We start from the raw sequence: 21,882 nt of genomic DNA, 5'->3' as shown, positions 1-21,882 counted from the left end.
AAGTTAGAGGGTCAAATAAAGATAGAAGAGATGGGTTTTAAGCCGATTCTTGAAGATGGCTAAGGACTCAGCTGCTCGGATTGAGTTGGGCAGGTAATTTCACTAGGAGGGAACATTTCATTTAAAAGTCCGTAAAAGTGACTGTGTGCTTCTTTGGGATGGCACAACCAAGCGACGTTCACTTGCAGAAACGCAAGCTTCTAGAGGGCACATAAGTCTGAAGTAATAAATTTAGGTAAATGGGTGCAAATCAATGGTAGTTTTGTAGGCAAACATTAATGGCAAGAATTTTATGCGAGCAGCTATAGGAAGCCATTGCAAATTGATAAACAGAGGTGTGATGTGTATTCTTTTGGCTCATTAAAAATGAATCTTGCTGCCGTGTTCTGGATTAATTATAAAGAATTTATAGAACTGGCTGGAAGACCTGCCAAAGAGGGCATTGCAATAGTCCAGCCTGGACAGAACAAGAGCTTGAACAAGGAGTTGTGCAGCATTTTCTGAAAGAAAGGGCTTGATCTTCTTGATGTTGATTAAAGCAAATCTGCAGGATCAGACAGTTTTAGCAATGTGGTCTGAAAAAGTCAGCTGATCATCAATCATAACTCCAAGGTGTCTGGCTGTTGAAGGAGTTATGGTTGATGTGCCTAACTTGATGGTGAAATTATGATGAAACGATTGGTCTGCTGGAACCACACGCAGTTCTGTCTTGGCAAGGTTGAGTTGAAGGTGATGGTCCTTCATCCAGCAAGAAATGTCTGTTAGACAAGCTTAGATACGAGCAGCTACCGTCATTTCATCAGGATGGAATGAGAGGTAGAGTTGAGTGTCATCAGCATAGCAGTGGTATGAAAAGCCATGTTTCTGAATGACAGAACCTAATGATGCCATGTAGACAGAGAAGTGAAGTGGTCCAAGAACTGAGCCCTGAGGCACACCAGTAGTTAGATGTTGTGACTTGGACACCTCACCTCTCAGAGATACTTTGAAGGACCTATATGATAGGTAAGACTTAAACCACTGGATTGCGGATCCTGAGATGCCCTTTGCCAGTAGGATTGATAGGAGGATCCGGTGGTTAACCGTGTCAAAAGCAGCAGACAGATCAAGCAGGATAAGTACTGAAGATTTGGATTCCACGCTTGCCAGTCTTAGAGCTTCAACAACTGAGAGCAAGGCAGCCTCAGTTGAATGTCCACTTCTGAAGCCAGATTGGTTGCTGTCAAGGAGGTTGTTCTGTGTGAGAAATAGGAAGAAGGGAAACTGGTCTGTATTCCTCTAAAAGAGATGGGTTGAGGGTGAGTTTCTGAAGTAGTGGAGTTATACGAGCCTGTCTAAATGATGAGGGAAAAACACCAGTGTGGAGGGATGTGTTGATGATGTGAGTGAGTGCAGGTACAACTGCAGGAGAAATGGCTTGAAGGAGATAAGATGGAATAGGATCAAGCGGACAAGTGGTAGGATCTTCCTCAGAGAGTGAAGAGAAGGATGTAAATGAGTGTATGTTTGTTCATGATATGAGCTTGACGGGTTGTGGTGTGGAAAATTGTGCACTGATGTTTTTAATTTTATTTATGAAAAACGTGGCAAAGTCGTGTCCATGTTGAGGTTAAGAGTGAGGAGGAAGTGATCCGAGGTGTGCAGTGGAGTAACCAGAACATGATCAGTGGAACAGTGTCGTGTGTAAATAAGGTCCAGTTGGTCCTATTTCATAATATTTTATTTAAAATAACTGCTTTCTATTCTAATATATTTTAAAGTCATTACTTCAGTCTTCAGTATCACATGATTCTTCAGACATCATTCTAATATTCTGATTTGCTGCTTAAAGGAACACTCCGACTTTTTGGGACTTTAGCTTATTCACAGTATCCCCCAGAGTTAGATAAGTCCATACATACCTTTTTGATTTCTGTGCGTTCTGTAAGTGTTATTTGACGCACCCACCGCTAACCTAGCTTAGCACAAAGACTGGATGTAAATGGATACTGTTAGCACAGTAATCCCAATAAGTGACAAAATAATGCAAATATTTTCCTATTTACATGTTGTGATCTGTATAGTCACAGCGTGTACAAATAAGGCTATATGAGACAGAGACCATTTTTAATCGTATAAATACTGGGAACTATATTCTCACTAGGCGTAGGAGCACAGCTAACGTTACTTGGGCGGAGTGGCTACATTTCACTGATTAGCACAGCACATGAGACATTGTGACAAGATCAACTGGAAGAAACGCCCCATGCCGAGTGAACCTAATTGTCAGCTGTCCACCAAGTAAGTGATTTTGTTATAATGATTACGAGCAGTGTGTTCATGACTACACAATAATAACAATAAAGGGGATACACGGAGCCCCTATTCACGTAATAGTGTCACTACTAAGGTTATATTACATTAGCATGGCACTGTTACAGTATGGCTAATGTTAGTCATCTCAAAACATAACGGAACACTTACCGCAGCAACAGGTGATCCAATTTGTCCCGTCTTTATTATCGATGGGATGGCTGTATCCTTCAGCACACGTTTCATGGTCCATGTGGCAACTTGCATTTTTTCAAAATAGTCGTCTACAGTAAAATGCTCAGAGCAAACGAAATACTTCGTGATGGTGTTTACAGGTGTGTTTGGATCTATTTCCAGAGCAAGTAGCCATCGATTCATCAGGTCAGCGTTTTGGGTTGGAATTCTATGAAACATCAGTATTACCTGGTCTCTCCTGTTTATTGTCACAGCTCTTTACAATACAGCGAACACCCATGGTTATACACTATAAATTTACTATCTAGTAATTGCTGACTCTATTACTCCAACTCTGAGCGATCTCTCCGCTCCTCACAACAGTGCGTCTCATGTGCTGCGCTAATCACTCTGCCCAAGTAACGTTAGCTGTGCTCCTACACCTAGTGAGAATCTAGTTCCCAATATTTATACGATTAAAAATGGTCTCTGTCTCATATAGCCTTGTTATTTGTACATGCTGTGACTATACAGATCACAACAATGTTTGCATTATTTTGTCACTTATTGGGATTACTATGCTAACAGTATCCATTTACATCCAGTCTTTGTGCTAAGCTAGGCTAGCGGTGGGTGCGTCAAATAACACTTAAAGAACGCACAGAAATGAAAAAGGTATGTATGGACTTACCTAACTCTGGGGGATACTGTGAATAAGCTAAAGTCCCAAAAAGTCGGAGTGTTCCTTTAAGAAAAATTTATTATTATTATCAACATTTAGATCCAAAAATCTGCATTTATCTGAAATAAAAAGCTTTTGTCACATTATACACTATACCATTTAAAAGCTTGGAGTCTTTTAAACCTGAAGTCTGCAGACTTTTGACTGGAAATGTATAAATATAAAAGACGCCTCACACATAAATAAATCAATTTGGTAAAAGATCACCTTGAGTTTCTGGATCTTTCCGGCGAGGGAAGAGTGTGTTCCAACGTGCTGGAAGAGAGACGGTTTAAAGCGGATGCGTAGGTTTGCCTTCTGCCTGTCACAATGTTTCTGTGGGACACAAAGAACATTTCTATAAATTATATAACACCTCTTAAAGTACACTTTAAACAGAAGTCTCAGATCAGAAACAAATTATCCAATGATCAATCTGGCCACATACACAGATTAAAACAAAGAACATTATGTAATTTTTTATTAAACCACAGTCAACAGTTTTCCCAATTTTTATAGAGTCTAATCTCTGTGGGGCGTATGAATTATATGTTCAGATACCTTTAGTCTGCAGAGCTGCTGTGAGCAACTACAGCAGAGAGACGGCTTCATCGTTTTTTAGCGCCTCACTGCTTTAAAGGCATGGTTCACTGGAAGTTTATCATTTACTCTTTACCCTTATTTCATTTCAAACCCATTCGATTTTCATTCATCTTCAAAAAACAAATGAAGATATTTTGAGAACCGAGATATTTCTGTCCCCACATTTAAGCCCCAATATACCAAAAATGTCAAGCTTAATAAAGACACTTTTGTTAACCACATTTGATGATATCTATATATGTGTGATGATCAATGTTTCTAGGTGAATAAAAGACTAAAGTAATTATGCTTATCATGATTATGAAGCAACCATGTTTCATCAGGGCATCTGATTCATATTGATTAGTTTCTGTACTTTTAGGAAGTTTTAGTGAAATTACTTTCACTGGACAGGCAGAAATCTCTCAAGTTTGATTAAAAATATCTTTATTTGTGTTTCAAAGATGAACAAAAGCCTTATGGGTTTGGAGCATGTTCATAAGTAAATTATGATTTTCATTTTTGAGTTTACTATCCATTTAACAACTGGTTGTTTCATTCTGTTTGGTTTGCACTATTTGGATTTAATGTAAATTGGGTTGTTGGATAATACTGCTTTCTGAAAAAGAGGATGAGAACTGTATGTTGCTGCATGACCTTAATCAATCAGGTTTGACTTCAAAAGTGCATTTACGGAAGTTTTGTTAACTTGCACCATATTTAAGATGATTAAATCACATTACTTAACAACATATTTCCTATCCAGTTAGAAATACTTGCCTCATCCCTCAAGGTCATGATACAACTAGGTAGTCATTAGAAAGATATTTTATTGCTGATATTCCTTTGCTATTGGAAAATTCATAGTAAAACATTTCAGTAGCACTTTATTTTAAGGTGTCCTTGTTACACGTTATATGTACTTACTATTATAATAGCAATTAATTATTCATAATTACATGCAAGCCAGACCAGACCCTAACCATAAAGTAAGTACATGTAATTAAATAACAGCCCTCAGTACTTAAATGTATAATCACACTGTTACAAAGACACCTTAAAATAAAGCGTAACCCAATAAAACTAGATAGTGACAAAAAAAGAAGAGACATTACTTATTCTTATAAACTTCACTTCCTGAAATGATTGCGATGCTATTGTGATTTTTTTGATACATTTTCTCTATTTAGGGCATGATTTGTGTGTTGAGATAGCTATGATGGTTGCAATTAAAATATGCATATTTAAAAACATCTCAAGAAGAAACATCCACGCCAACACAAATGACTTACATCGGCTAATAATTATTAAAATCTTTACTCATATGTGACCCTGGAGCTCTAAAGCAGTCTTAAGTCTCTGGGGTATATTTTTAGCAATAGCCAAAAACACATAGTATGGGTCAAAATGATTGATTTTTCTTTTATGCCAAAAATCATTTGGATATTAAGTGAAGATCATGTTCCATGAAGTTATTTACTAAATTTCCTACAGTAAATATATTAAAACTTCATTTTTAATTAGTAATATTGCATTGCTAATAATTCATTTGGACAACTTTAAAGGTGATCTTATCAATATTTTAATTTTTTTGTACCCTCAGATTCCAGATTTTCAGATGGTTGTGTCTCAACCAAATATTGTCCAATCCTAATAAACCATACATCAATGCAAAGATTATTTATTCTGCTTATGTATAAATCTCAATTTCGAAAAATTTACTCTTATGACTGGTTTGTGGTCCAGGGTCACATAAAAAAAATCATGGTTAATATAATGAACAAGCAATAAGAATAAGAATTAGAATAACAATAGAAAAAGAGAGATGTATCATTCTTACCGCATCTTTTTCTGGATTGCACACCTTCACCCACATGATGTGGTCCAACAGCCAATCAATGGGCTTGTCTTTGTAGAACATTAGCATAAACTCCACGATCAACGGCAAGTCTAATGACTTGAACATTTTACCTGAAACGAGCAAAGCAGAGTTATGACCATCACCCAAACGAGACTAATAACGTCAGCTGAAACACGTTCACCCCTGAGGGAGGATTTATGGAGAGAAAAATCTAAACTCACACGGATTTACACTTTCAACAAGGATTTAAACAAGGAACTCAAGGGAGGAATAATGAGGGGCAAAAAACATTTAATGAAATCTAAAGGAAAGGGCGCTCTGTGAGTAATTATATTTTCATATATTAATGATTCAAGGCTCTTCTACTGAGGTGGTGCAGCAAATAACTTCAGATGTTCTACATAAGTTACAACATTTTTTCTTAAAACATAAGATTAATTCAATTAGTAAAAAGAAATTAGATCAGATTCAGGAAGAAGGATGTTATGTTTTTCTAAAGCAGCATTTTTATTGGCCTCTAATTCAATTTTTCTAAACTGTTAAGGTCACAGAGGAACTGATATGACCATTTCTGCTGGCTTAGGGTGAACACAGTCAATCAGATCGCTTTTGGTAATCTATAATACAAGAGACATCAGTTTTTATGCATTATGAATCACTGTCCAACATCAACCACTGACAGTATCTCACACAGAAACATCCTGCCTCTCCAGATGTCAAAACACATCAGCTCTCATCTGATCTGATGCCTTTTCATGGGTATGAAAACATGGTTTTGTTCCATAGAGCATACAGCCATACTATATATGTAGTGTGCCAAAACCAGCGGCGTACAGAGAACATTCATTGTTCTTGACTTGTCCTGACAAATGTTAAAGGTGAGGCATATATAAATATTTAAATACGTTCTCAAATGGCAGTCTTATAAGCTGAAATATATAGAGTAAATAAGCCACTCAAAGCCTGATGTCCTTCACAAGTATATACACTGTGTTCCTACAGCCAAAGCATTGGCTTGGTCCAATATTGAAGATTTCTTAGCCAGATAACAGACAAGCATCATAAAACAGAAAAAAATAAATAATAATAAAATAAAATGAAGAATAGGAAAAACATGAAATATATAAAGGGCAACTAGGGGTTTTCCTAAACAGAGTTTAAATCCTTATATTAAATATTAAATAGAAATTCAAGGCATTCTTCTTGATTTAGGTGATTTAAAGTTTTATTCAGGAACTTATTCTTACTCAAAAATAATTTTTGAGGAAAGGATAATAATTATATTAATTGCTAAATCATCTTCCATAAATATACCAAACATCATGTTCCTTTATTAAATCAGAAAAACCCTCAAATGTAGAAAATAACTAGTAAAATCACCAGAAAATAAAATCATAAAATCAATGTTCTGTTGTTTCAATCTGCCCATCACAAAAAAAAACTATTGTTAAAATCTATAAAATTTTAATTCTTTGTCATCATTTTTCTTTATTTGATGTTTGATCCATACTCATACTCTGGGGTTTCCTTACACTTCTGTGTATGTATACATGGAGTTGAAGATATAGATTGTATTGAAGATATAGATATTGATATTGATAGCATCAGTTATTTAAGTCCATATGTCTTACTAACAACTAACTATGCTTCTAACCACAGGTTGAGAGCTGTAGTTCTAGCCATGTAAGTTTGAGATGCTGTTTGTGAATGTTTGCTTGAACTGTGGTTTCGGGAAACTCTAATCGTTGAACTATGTTGGTAACAATGGAACTAACTTGTGACCATACTTGGCTAATGATGCTTCTGGGAAACACACCCCAGATTGACACAGCAACACTCTCAGCCAATGACATAAGATTAGGGCGGGGCTATTTGTTGTTCAGGCCAATGGAAGATGAGGGGCGCAACCAATTATTTCTCTGTATATTTAGGAGATTCTATTTTACAACTGTTTTGGAGTTCTTCTAACTAGAAGCCACTGAATGAAAACTATGACCATGTAGCATAAAAAAGTTTTAACATTTGTAGTTATAAGCTCTTTCATATTCTAATGTATTTGTAAAATAGCAGCAAGTACATAATATTCTGTACATTATGTATATAAACAAAGATGATTGTCCATTCTGAACACAGCGGTTCAGTGTGAATAACCACTGATCCCAGGACAGTGCAGTTTCATTGCCAATGTTTGACAGCTGAGACAGATGTACTCAGGATGGTTACGATGCTTACTAAAGGTATGGTAGGGCTTAGTGAGTGTAGTATCATCGGTAGTCATCAGTGCGTGACCTGCCCACCGGCTAACATTGACCATTAGTTCTGGAGTATTGATCAGTACACACACACACACACACACACACACACACAAACACAAACACACACATCCCCCAACACACATGCACACACACACACACACACACACACACACACACACACACACACACACACACACACACGCGCACACACACTCACCCCAACACACACACACACACACACACACAAACACACACACACACTCGCACACACACACACACACACACACAAAGTATAACACAGTTAAATAGAATGCTATCCAGACACAATGATTTAAGATCAATAATTAATTATAATAAATATTGCAACAGATAAATGTATACACTTCAATAAACTCTTTACAGATTTTACAGCACAGAGAGATTAAGCGGCCCTGCAAGCGCCTTTGCTTTTAGACATTATAATATCTTCAGCTTTCCATTTGTGTAAAAAATTAGCAGCTATTCAAGGTTTTGTGTGTCTAATAAATGTTAAAAAAGTATAAATGTATAAAAAAGAGCATATACTGCTTCACCTCCAGGTCATCCCTCACACATACACACACACAGTGTACATTCTTAATACATGTTTCTGATCTTTTTACTGCACAAAAATTATTATTATTATTATAAAAATACAGGAAACACTTTATATTAAGGAACAGTATTCACTTTTAACTATGCTCATTAGCATGCATATTACTAGCATATTGTCTGTTTATTAGTACTTATAAAGCACATATTATGTCTGATCGTATTCTGGATCCCTTAACCCTACACATACCTAAACTTAACAACCTTACTAACTATTATTACACGGCAAATTAGGAGTTTATTGAGGGAAAACTCTTAACCTATTAATAGTCAACATGTGTTCCCTAATCTAACGCATTAGCAAAATAAATAATGTAATAACTACATTTAATTAAACTTTGCTGTCACTGAAGTGATAAACTGGCTTGAATATATTCCATATTACGAATGTAAAAGAGATGTGAAGAGTGTAATGTAAATGTAAATGTAATGTAATGTAACAGCATTCAGAAGTGAAACGGTGAAGGGGTTTAGCTGGTCTACGGTTGGGTGTGCCCCTGCTGGTAGCTAAATAAACTACACCTTATGTGTAAATAAGGTCTAATATTTCTATAACTTTTTGAATGTAAAGACACAACAGTGTATGCATGAGTTTTGTGGGGACTCTTATTTCGTGATTACACAAAAGAGACAAAAAGGTGACACTTGGGTAAAGTATACTCTCAATCTGAGGTTGAAACTAGTCTGTGCAATCTATGATTTATATTTTTTATAGCCTTTTTAATGTATACACACAGCAGCATATATATGTGACCTTGGACCACAAAAGCAGTCTTAAGTCACTGGAGTATATTTGTAGCAATAGCCAAAAAAACTATTTTTTTAAATGATGCCAAAAATCATAAGGATATTAAGTAAAGATCATGTTCCATGAAGATATTTTGTACGTTTCCTACCATAAATATATAAAAACATAAATTTTGATTAGTAATATGCATTGCTAAGAACTTCATTTGGACAACTTTAAAGGTGATTTTCTCAATATTTCGTTTTTTTTGCACCCTCAGATTCCAGATGTTCAAATAGTTGTATCTCAGACAAATATTGTCCGATCCTGACATACCATAATACATCAATGGAAAGATTATTTATTCAGCTTTCAGATTACATATAAATCTCAATTTTGAAAAAGTTACCCTTTTATGACTGGTTTTGTGGTCCATGGTCACATATGAGAGCAGGGGGTGAGGCTCTTATTTTGTAATATATATGAGTATTGAAGGGCTTTTATTTTGGAATTCAACATCAAGGCAAGGCGAGTTTATTTATATAGCACATTTCTTACACAATGGTAATTCGAAGTGCTTTACATAAAAGAAAGTAAAATAATAATGAAGAAAAATAACAATTTAAAACCAGCAATTTTAAAATTATCTAAAACTCTTAAAATTATTTAAAAAATACTTATTTAAAATGAATTTAAAACAGTTAGAAAATGATTTTACATAAAATAAAATAAAAAAACTGTGAAAATATAGTGCAATCAGTTCGGACATTGCAAAGTGCTCATTCAATAAATGCACAGCTAAACAGATGAGTTTTAAGTCTAGATTTAAATGTGACTAGTGTTTTAGCACATCTGATCTCTTCTGGAAGCTGATTCCATCTGAGGGCGGCATAGTAACTAAAGGCGGACTCCCCTTGTTTCGTGTGAACCCTTGGTATTTCTAACTGACTTGATCCTAGTGATCTGAGTGGTCTGTTAGGTTTATATTCAGTGAGCATATCTGAAATATATTTCAGTCCTAGGTCATTTAGTGACTTATATACGAGTAAAAGTATTTTAAAATCAATCCTAAATGTAACTGGAAGCCAGTGTAGGGACCTGAGGACTGGAGTGATATGCTCAAATTTTCTGGTTCTAGTCAGAATTGTGGCAGCAGCGTTCTGGATGAGCTGCAGCTGTCTAATGGTCTTTTTGGGAAGGCCAGTGAGGAGCCCATTACAATAGTCCACCCTGCTGGTGATAAAGGCATGAACAAGTTTCTCTAAGTCTTGACTGGAAACAAAACATCTAATTCTTGCAATGTTTTTTAGATGATAGTATGCTGATTTAGTTACTGCTTTGACATGACTACTGAAACTAAGGTCTGTCTCCAGAATCACACCAAGATTCCTGACTTGATTTTTAGTTGTTTGACCCCTAGAGTCAAGGTATGCATTCACCTTGAAAACTTCATCTTTGTTTCCAAATGCAATGACTTCAGTTTTTTCCTTGTTTAACTGAAGAAAGTTCTGGCACATCCAACTATTAATTTCATCAATGCATTGGCAGAGAGAGTCAATGGGGCTTTAATCATTTGGAGATAAGGCTAGGTAAATCTGGGTATCATCAGCATAGCTGTGATAGGCAATTTGGTTCTTTCTCATTATTTGACTTAGTAGGAGCATATACAGGCTAAACAAGAGCGGTGCAAGAATTGACCCTTGTGGGACTCCACATGTCATGGACGTCCACTTAGACTTATGCTCTCCTAGACTCACATAATATCCTCTCCCTTCTAAGTATGACCTGAACCATTTGAGTACCATCCCAGAAAGCCCGACCCAGTTTTCCAGTCTCTCTAGTAGTATGTTATGATCGACAGTGTCAAACGCAGCACTGAGATCTAGCAATACCAGCACTGATATTTTGCCAGAGTCAGAATTTAAGCGAATATCATTTATTATCTTAATGAGTGTTGTCTCTGTGCTGTGATGCGGTCAGAAACCAGATTGAAAACTGTCCAGGTATCCATTTGAGTTTAAGTATTTGTTCAGCTGATTAAAAACGACCTTTTCTATAATTTTGCCTATAAAAGAAAGATCAGATATTGGTCTAAAATGCTCAAAATGGTATTATCAAGATTGCTCTTTTTCAGGAGGGGCTTAACAACTGCAGTTTTTAAGGAGTTTGGAAATGTCCCAGAAAGAAGTGAGGTGTTCACCACTTCTAAAAGATCTGCTTGTAAGCAGTTAAGCACATTTTTGATAAAAGATGTGGGAAGTGTGTCAAGACAACAGGTTGATGATTTTAGGTGCTGTACTATGTCTTCCAGAATTTTGCTCTCAATTGTTTCAAAAATAGACATAGTATCTTTTTGATATTTTGGCCGAATCTGTCTGACCTCTGCATTACTTGAGGATGTGCTAATCGCCTTCCTGATATTGATGATCTTCTCAGAAACAAACTAAATGCATTTGCTGACTGAGGGCATATCACTGGGAATCTGACTTGGGGGGTTTGTCAGTCTCTCAACAGTGGCAAAAAGAGTACGAGTGTTATTTAAGTTACTGTTTATAAGGTTTAAAAAAAAATTCTGTCTAGCTGTGGCTAGTTTCACAATAAAAGCATGAAGGATGTCTTTATAGATGCTATAGTGAATTTCAAGTTTAGTCTTCCGCCACATCCTCTCTGCTTTTCTGCATTGTCTTTTGTCATTGTCCTCGTTTATGCATCTCCTTCTGACAGAGACAGATCAAGATTCAGTGGTAGCAGAGATCAATATATCAAAGAAAATACAGAAGTGATCAGATAGTGCTACGTCCTTAGTAACAATGGATGAAATGTTTAGAGTTCAATGCTGAGTCAAGTCAAAAGTGTTTAGAACCGTTATCATTTCTTTTGTAGTTTTGTTTTCTGCATTATCTATGTGAATATTAAAATCCCCTGCAATAGCAAAACAGTCAAAATCATTGATAGCATTTCTGTGATCTCTTCAACAAAAGCCGGAGAGTATTTTGGAGGCCTGTAAATAATAATAAACAGAATGCGTGGAGCACTTTTCAGCACAATCCCTAGATATTCGAAAGACAAGTACTGACCAAATGACACTAGCTTGCATTGATAGACATCTTTAAATAGAGCAGCTACACCCCCACCTCTTCTAACAGTCCTGCAAACACTCATGTAAGTGAAGTTAGGAGGGGATGCTTCATTAATGACTGTTGCATTGCAGCTGTCTTCAAGCTGCAATCACATCAGACAGTGATGTGTCATTTTCCAGTGAAACTGGGTTGTGGTGGGGAAAGTTTTGTGTTCTCCGGAAAAGCTCAGTTATTTGAACTGATCGGGAGATAAGGTCAGTTACTGATGAATGCAGCGCATTGATGAAGCAAAAAAGTCATCTGCTTTTTCAAACTGTAAATCATGCAAACGTTGTGTGGAACACCCAATAAACCACAATGAATTTTAGGAGGACATTTAAAGATTAGGAGTTGTTGCAAAAATGAGTTCAGGACAGGTTAATATACTTTTAACTGAATCAAATTTAGATTACACTGGTTTAAATGAAACATGACTTCATGACAACATCCCTACAAATATGATAAATATTCCTGCTTATAAATGTTGTAGGAAAGACAGATTATGTCTTCGGGGGAGTATTGAACAATATTTAAAGTGTACTGAAATTGAGTTAAATAGAAAACTTGAATATACAGCCATAAACTCGAAACGTTCTCCTAGTATGCAAATTAATATTGTGGTCTTATATAATCCGCCATCACATACACAATCCTTTTATGATGATATGAAGGAGCTATTGGAAATGTTTGATAGTTTGGCTCCAGGAGAACAATATTACATTACATGTTAAGAAAATGTGTTTTTCAAGAAAGAAAAATGAGGGTACTTAACGAAGAAATAGAGGAGGTAAATGAAGTTAGTTTTTTAGGAGTAGTTCTGGATTCTCAACTTAAATTTGACAAACATATAAAAAGACTTTCAAAAGTAGTTAAGATGAACTTAAATTATTTTGAACGTATTAGGCATTACATTAGGACTGAGACAGCTCATTTGTTCCTGCATACAATGATTTTGTCCCGTATCTCATATTGTATTACAGTGTGGTCTCAAACTACTGACATTTTCTTTAGAAAAATTGAGATGCTGTATAATAGGGCTTTAAAAATTGTGGATAAAAGGCCAAATCATTGGCATCACTTTCATTTTTTTAAAGAAATGGCATATGCTTAATTTTATGAATTTTAAAAATGTATCATACGTGAAATTGATTTTAAATGCTTGTGTAATAAGACACCTTCTGTTTTATGTAATTTGGTAAAGAGATGAAACTGTCCGAACCACTAGGAGAAAAGAGGATGGAGATTGGGTTTTGTTGATCATCACAAGGACATTTTCTGTAAAGGGAACCCAACTTTGGAATATGTTGCCAAATTAGTTTAAAGTGATACATGGTTTACAGTCTTTTACATTGACAGTTAAGCGTAGGCTCAAAATGAACCAGGCCTAAACGCATATTTACGTTCATATTTATTAGGGTGGAAAGAGTCTATAAAACTTGGGCATGTGCTTGTTCTGTATTGTGTTTTGTAAAGTATGAGGATATTGTATGAAGGATTTGTTACATTAGTTTTTTAGTAGGCTACAGATTAATTATTTTGGTTATTTATATATGTACAGATATTCAGATGTACAGATCTACTCGTAAATACGATATTGTCCGGCATGACTTGTAATGCACCATTGTAACAACCCTGGATATGCCAAGAATCAGAACCATAACACCCTAGCAAACTCCTCAGAGCACCCTAGTAACATCATAGTAGCAGTGTCCCATTTTACCCATAAATCCTAGCATTATGGTGGTGAGCTTTGTATGGGCAAGAGCTATTCACAACTACTTTAGAATATTTAGAAATGGAGTTGTATGTGTGATTGTGTGTGTGGGTGGCTGAAATGACAAAGTGCACTGAAAAAGTGTGTGTGTGTGTGTGATATGGTCAGAGAGCAGCATCAATTACAGCTTCAGTGCTGCTTTGGGGCCTATTAGAGTAAAAGAGCAGAGAAAGACTCTAGAGAAATGTGTGTGTGTGTGTGTGTGTGTGAGTGAGACAGAAATGAGCTGATTTAAGAAAGGTGCTAATACTCAGAACCAACTGGGTCATATGCACTGGTCATCAGTGTGAAATGCATCGTGGTGATTTATCTTTGCTTTGGCATGTCAAAATGTTTCTTTCTGCTCCTAGCATATTACTCTCAACCTCATGTGGCTTGGCAGCCTTCTTGCTTAGATTATAAAAAAATAAAAAATAAAAATAAATCAGAACTCTTGGTCAGGCTTGAGGCAGCAAAAAAGCTCACACTTGTTTAATATAATTTAGATGTTCTGTTGCTGGTTCAAGATGTCCTACCAGCTCTCCACCAACATGTGGTCTACAAGCAAGAAACCAGGACCACTAGCAGATGGTCCAAAGTCTCAACCAGCTAGAGCAGCTAGAAGTCAGCAGGGCAGGTTATTTTGACTTGTTTGCTGGTAATCATATGAGGAAGAACATGACCAAAGCCAATGAGTTTAAACCAGATCAAAAGCAAACAGGTCCCAGAAGAACCCGCACAAACAGACTTGTGATTGTCTCTTGGTCACTACGATGAGGCTGATGTCAGAACGGTTTGTTTAAATTTAGTCAGCTAACAATGAAGAGTTTGTTTGCAGTCAGACCTTGTGATGGAGTAAAAACACCTAATGAATATGCATTTGACTCGAGTATTTGTCAAACCCTGACAAACATCAGTCAACAAGACAACATGGATGATTAGTTGCTTTAGGAATCATATACATTGTACAACATTTATTGATGTTAATTTATAGATATAGTATTATTCATTGCTCATTCATGATGTATTAAATAATACTAACATACACAGAAGAAAAGGGAAAACAGATTATACGATTTACTCAACCACATTATTTGTGATCTATACAATTGTTACATTCGGAAGTCGTGGCCTTTGGGAAGTCGTGGCCTAATGGTTAGAGGGTTGGACTCCCAATCGAAGGGTTGTGAGTTCTAGTCTCGGGCCGGACGGAATTGTGGGTGGGGGTAGTGCACGAACAGCTCTCTCTCCACCTTCAATACCATGACTTAGGTGCCCTTGAGCAAGGCATCGAACCCCCAACTGCTCCCCGGGCGCCGCAGCATAAATGGCTGCCCACTGCTCCGGGTGTGTGCTCACAGTGTGTGTGTGTGTGTGTTCACTGCTCTGTGTGTGTGCATTTCGGATGGGTTAAATGCAGAGCACAAATTCTGAGTATGGGTCACCATACTTGGCTGAATGTCACTTCACTTCACTTCACTTCACTTCATGGACTTTGAGTTTCCTTATTTGGTCATCTTCCTTTTCTTGTTTGGTTAATTGATTAATCCCCACCTGTCTCCATTCACCTGATTTCTCCCTCGTGTTTAAATACCCTGTCTCTTGAGTTCCTCCTTGTCCGTGATTAATGTTGTATCCTAAGTTGAGTTAAGTTTATTTATTATTATGGAAGTGCCCTTATTCTCCCGCGATCATTAAAAGTACCCTTTGTATTTCGTCTTCCTCATGTGCCTTCATTCACACACCAGCTAACCGTAACAGAATCACGGACCCAAACAGTTTATTTAGCAGCATTTTTCTTTCGTTTTGTTTTGTTTTCCTCCCTCTCCCGGAATGGCCTTTTGCCAGCTGTCCAACTCCTGTCCATAGAGCAACTGGACCATTCGCTGGAAGACCACACCAGGGACTTTCTAGATCTGGCGTGCCTTACCCACTTTCCCGACCGCTCGCTCTCTAATTTTTATTATACCGGTCTGAGCGAGCGATGTAAGGCACGCCTGCCAGCGAACGGTCTCAGAGAGGTTTTCGCCACTTTTGTGGAGTGGGTGCTGGAGAAAAATGGATCCCCATTCACCGTCGGACCCACTGAAGAGGATATCTACAGCTCCACTCCCGACCCAGAGACCAGCCAGCCGCCATCCTGCCACACTGAGTAAGAGCCCACCACAGCCGCAGAGCCCGAGCCTGTCACTGTCGGAGAGCAAAGACTCGAGAGCGCGACTGACCAGGTGTGTGAGCTGACAACACTGTCCGTCGTGTGAGTATTGGTGGAGATCGAGGGCGTGGAGGAAAGCCCTGCCCACACTTCTGCGACTGAGGGTGAGCTGCATTCGGTTTCTGGGAATTATATGGAGGGGTTAATGGACCTTGTAGACTGGTTTAAATACTGAATTTCCGGTTTCTCCGCTGGTTCCATCCAGCCTTGATCCTCCTATATTCCCTCCCAGCCTCCCACTCCCACCTCCTCCAGTCTGTTCCTCTGCTCCATTTCCGCTGGTCCCACCAGCCCTGAATCTCCTGTTTCTCCGCTGGCTCTGCCCAGCCCTGTTCCTCCTGTGTTTCCTCCCGGCCTCCCTCTCCCACCTCCTCCTAGACCAGCCAGTTCCTCGACCTCATCTCTGCTGGTGCCAGTCAGTCCCGACGCTCACCCTCAGTCAGCGCCATCTGGGCGCGATGGTTCGCTGCAGGACTTCCAGTCACCAGCTCCGCCTTAGCATGTGGATTCCCTGTCTCCGCCTCCAGCCTCCGAGCCCTGGACTCCACATCGGTCCTTCGACCCTGCAGCTCCGCCTTGGCACCCTGCTCCCTCGTCTTCACCATGAACAGAGGAGCTTTTTTGATGATTTCGCTGTTTTACTCAAAGAGTATTTAATACTAAGCACATAGCATGCTAATATGTGTTTCTGCTTGCTAGCAGTTTGTTAGCTAGTTAGTGCAATCTGACAACCTGTGTCTTAAAAAAAACCTAAATACATGAAATTTAAAAAAATCAACTGTGTCAGGCAACCAAATAACTATTTAATTAGATTACCTAAAAATAACTATTCCAATATGTTGAAATTACGTGAACAAATTCTGTTAGTTCAACTTCATTGATTCACGAGGAAGTGATGTATCTGAATAAATCATGCACATTACAAAACGTTACAAACAAAACTAGTTTTACAAGAAATACTATTTCGGTCTTTCTACTTCACATTAAATTCAATGTGTTGCTTCTTTGTAATTATTTGTAATATTCACTAGAATTTCTGAGAGAAAATTATTTCAAAGGAAATCCTACACCAAATTTTTTTTCAGTGACCTTACTTTTCAATTTGCAGAGTATATGTATACGAATCATATGCAAACAAGTTTGGTCTTTATAAGATGTTTGACAGAGGTTAATACAAACATTCTGAATGAAATCCACAAAATGTAAGTTCCTAACTGCTGGGGTTTTTCTCTGCAGTGCTGGAGACCCTTTTAGAGCCTTGAAGTCATGTCATCCTCGCATCAGCCGGTTTAAACAATCACTTCCTGTCTCACTCAGGAGTTGTTCAGATATAATTGAGTTCATGCCATCTTCATTTCCTCTACTAACTTGCCGACTCATTGGCCCAGTGGTGAATTACCACTTCTCTGTACCGAGAGCTCTCAAAATCAATCCTGTTCCCCATGCCGTCCCTTGAGGCCCTCAGCCAGCGTTTCACCGCACTGAGAGACACCACTGATCACCATCATCAACATAATTAGCCTTCATATCAAACACAGATCAGAAGAGAGTAATTCTTTTGGCTGCCATTTCAAAATGAGCTTTGATTTGGAAAGGGGAGGGTTTCAGAAAATTCCCCTTTATCCTGTCAAGACTTGGATAAAGCATTGCGAAATGTGTCAAAATAACAATTAAAGAAATAAGTAATTATTTATTCCTGTTGTGCAAACCCCGTGTAACTGTCTTTCTTCTGCAGAACACACAACACTAGTCACTGTTTTTGTGAGTGAATTATTCAGATCAGTATTATAAACTGGATCAGCTCATTCAACATTACTTCGCCAATAACAGCCAGGGAATAGGTCAAGATTTACAGTAAATCACAACTCAGTTTTCAGTTTGCTTCTCACAGAACTACAAGCTGGTTGTGTCAGCCCATCACATGCTTTCATTTATGATCACTGGCATACTCTGTTATCACAGTATTAAACAAAGGACCCAAGAGTGAAGGTTGGTCACTTTCATTTATTAAAAGGCTGAAAAAAAACTTTCACCCAAAAATGAAGATTTGCTGTTAATTTAGCTTTTTTCTTCAGTAGAACAGTAAAGATGACTTTTAGTTGAAACTGTTGTCCTTGGCGATTCCCAGCACATTCACAACTGTCACATAATGACACATGCACGAGAGCATCCTCACACATAGACTAGACAACATGACTAGTGAAAATATAACTTTTTCATGTACATTTTGACCATGAGGAATGCACTGTCTCCTTAATTCAGTGTGTGTGGTGAAAAAAACAAAAAAAAAACAAAAGACTGCACCAAAATAATGGCAACACTGCTGCTCCTGATCAGCTCCAGAATCCTCACATTTCCTAACAATTCTGCTGTGAAATGGGAATAAGTCAAGCAAAATGCTAAATCCATCTAAAGGAATATTCCAGTTTAATTTCAAGTTATGTCCAATTAACTGCTTTTGTGGCATAACTAAAATTATTTTGACTTCTTTAGTTTGCAAAAAACCAAAGTCAAGATTAGACACTTACAACTGATGTTTTCTGTAGAAAAAAAACACATCTTATAATTTATAAATGCACCCACATTCATTACTTTGTTAAAACGTGTTATTTGAGCTGAAACCACCGTCACTACTTTTACAGTTGTTACGTTTTCTTGGCAACAAAACCGTAAAACTGTATTTCACACGGAAATGCATGAAAATGGCACAAACAATATTGCTTAGATTTATTACAACTTAAAACATGCCACCAACACAGTGAGAATTGTCATATTTACAGACTGGGCCTATTCACTAACAGTGTAAGTGCATCACTGAAACCCCGATTATTGGCCTTTTATATGTCCAAAAATGAGAGTATTCATAAAACAGTAGATGAGAAGTAGCCTGTGTTGGAGACACTTGACATCATCAGATCCTTTACTTTAGGATCTTCTCGGACAGTGAGTTTGAATGTGGTTAATGTTATGTGATTTGGGAGATCTGACCCTTAAGACTCAATTGTCTTGATCTGATAGTAGAAGACAAAGTATTGGTCAATTTATGTGTAAGATGTTTTTGGATAAACCGATACACTTGAAATACAATCTCATTTAAAAACGAATTCTGCAAGAAACTCAGTATTTTCTCTGACCTATCTGTGTAGTCTGATTCTACAACTGACAGGTTTGGATAATCTTGGAAATTGCTCAGGTGGAAACTAATGTGAACTTTATGAGAGAAGGTGACAATTCAGTTTCAATGAGACAAAGTCATGAAGCTGTGAAAATATTTCTTTCATCGGTGACCTCAACAGTTCTTCCACCTCTGGAGACAGAACCAGCTTTATAAAGTTTGACGTCTGTTATGACAGTTTTTTTTTCTCGAGGATACACACAGTGAGTCTGGCAGTGCTCTGAGGGGAAGGTTCACACACTGACAGCAGTGTGAGAGAGTCTGAGCTCGAGTAAGACTCACCGATGAAGCCCAGCTGGGAGAATTCGAGGATCATCCACTCCTCTGACGGCTGCTGCAGGGCGAAATTCTTCATTGTGGTGAAGTAGTTTGGCCGTGCTACAATGTCATCCTCTAGCTGTGTGAGAAAGAGAGAGACAGAGAGACCATGCTGAAGAAAGACTAGCAGCTGTAAAATCATTTTAATATAAATCGCCAGTTTTCTCTGTATCTAAGGCTAAATGATTTAAAGGTGCGTCATCTTCCAGAAGCTAATACACGTTCTTGTATCCCATCTTAAAGCTGAGATGACTAAGTAAACTCTTCAATGGTTGACTTCCTGAAGTGTGTAAAGGCCTGCTCACAAAGACACAAATGTTTGAATGATCATTTGGTCCAATTTTCACATGCAGTTTCTCAGTTCACCCTAAACCACGGTCACACTAGACTCTGAGCATGCAACGGACATGATATGACGGCATGCTCTGGAGTGTCTTTTTAAAAACTTAAATTCAGCGCATAACAAATCATCTAAAGTGTAAAAACATACAATCTACAGCTCCTTCCTGAAGCGCTGCAGGTTTAAATGGATGTTCTATGAATTTAGCTACGAGATCATGCCGGGATCTTCTGTTGGTCACACATCTTCACAGGATACAAATTCACAGGTCAGAGTTCACCAAGCTTGACCTTTTTCCACTCTCCTGCATTCGCATGTGTATGAATGGAAGTCAATGGAAGGAGTGAGACGGCCCCTTAATGCGAAAAGGGAAGAAATTAAACCAAACTGATTCAAATGAGTCTTGAAGGCTAACTCCAGAAAGTCAAAGTTTTAAGTAACAACATTTCTGGACAAGCACCACTCTTATTGGTTGGCCAATTTTTTGTCTGCAGTGCAATGGAAAAAAAAGATGGGAACAGTTAACATTGACGCCATTAAATAAAACTATTTAATTCCTTGCTAGAAAACATATATTAACTAAAATAAAATAAAATATAAAAAACTTAAACAACTTTTATTACAGTCTGAATAGATGCATTAACAGTCTTTCATTAAAATTAAAATTCAAATGTTTATCACACAGAAACCGCCACAAAAACTGATCATAAAAGAACATGCTATAAAATAAGTCCTAAAGTGGCCTCATATTATCACTTGCATCAATACAGTTCATGCAAAAACATTGTGGAACCAAACATTCCTTCAACATGAGCATCTGTTTAATTCTTATGTTCAGTTTGGTCATTATCTTTATTTAATCTTACCTGTACATAATAAGTCCCTTTAGTCTGGGCATACATCATCAGGAAGCAGTAATCCAGGTTCTGCTTTGTTCGCCATCTGCAAAAACAATCAGCATATGCTTTAAATAGAATAATATACTGCCACACAAACCAACAGGTTGAAGATGATTAAAAACAGAAACAGATACATGATGACTACAAATAAGAGGACAAGCACAAAAAGTCTTAATCTTTCAATTAAAATATTTCACATCGATTGTCTTTGTTTCTTGCATGTTTCATCATTGATGTCAAACATACTGTGATGAGTCTTGATTGAAATTTTGAGAGGTACAACGCAAGATAACATTCAAGCCATTGGTTGGGGACAATGAAGAACCAAAAAAGGCATTTCCCAATCAGTGGGAATTGTTAAACTACTTGTTGGAAGTTCCCAAGTGCATGAAATCACCAGTAGCGTAACGTCCTAGAATGTGACTAGTGAATTATGGAAATTCCAGGTATATATCTATATCTAAGATGAGACAACAATAGCAACACTAAATTAATGTGTTTTTGTATGAATCATTTAGATCAAATTGGTTGAATGAATGATGATACACTTATGATGCATTTTGTAGTATTGCATTAGAATCGAGTGGAAATGCTGAATTTAGAATAAAAATGGCCTTAGTTGAAATTAACTTATTTGTGCAAAAAAGGGTTAATGCGAATAATGGAAGATGGAAATGCATTTTGCAAATAAATTGGTGCATTAAAAAAGTCATGTGACTCAACTATGGGACGGAGAATCCTGACTAAACAGCGGACTGATCTTGTTCCACAGCATCTGAAATGTTGTTATATGGTCGTTTGGAAATGCCTGAGCAAAGTCT

General features: G+C 37.4%; 1 protein-coding gene across 2 annotated transcripts in view; it reads right to left on the bottom strand.

Annotated features, from left to right (window-relative positions):
- Nucleotides 1-21,882, bottom strand: part of LOC113113363 (alpha-1,3-mannosyl-glycoprotein 4-beta-N-acetylglucosaminyltransferase B-like) — a 118,221-nt gene that overhangs the window by 13,797 nt on the left and 82,542 nt on the right. For both annotated transcript variants that reach the window (XM_026279499.1, XM_026279500.1), the window contains exons 7-10: nucleotides 21,029-21,104; nucleotides 19,787-19,901; nucleotides 5,610-5,740; nucleotides 3,416-3,523 (exon numbers count right to left, since the gene is read on the bottom strand). In XM_026279499.1, coding sequence (XP_026135284.1) covers nucleotides 3,416-3,523; nucleotides 5,610-5,740; nucleotides 19,787-19,901; nucleotides 21,029-21,104 — 430 coding nt within the window. The remainder of the gene's footprint in view (nucleotides 1-3,415; nucleotides 3,524-5,609; nucleotides 5,741-19,786; nucleotides 19,902-21,028; nucleotides 21,105-21,882) is intronic.

The sequence above is a fragment of the Carassius auratus genome, chromosome 14, assembly GCF_003368295.1.
Source record: "Carassius auratus strain Wakin chromosome 14, ASM336829v1, whole genome shotgun sequence".
In the NCBI taxonomy this organism is placed as follows: domain Eukaryota; kingdom Metazoa; phylum Chordata; class Actinopteri; order Cypriniformes; family Cyprinidae; genus Carassius; species Carassius auratus.
Note: the sequence above shows the minus strand (reverse complement) of the source record. Positions and strands in the feature narration are given on the sequence as shown.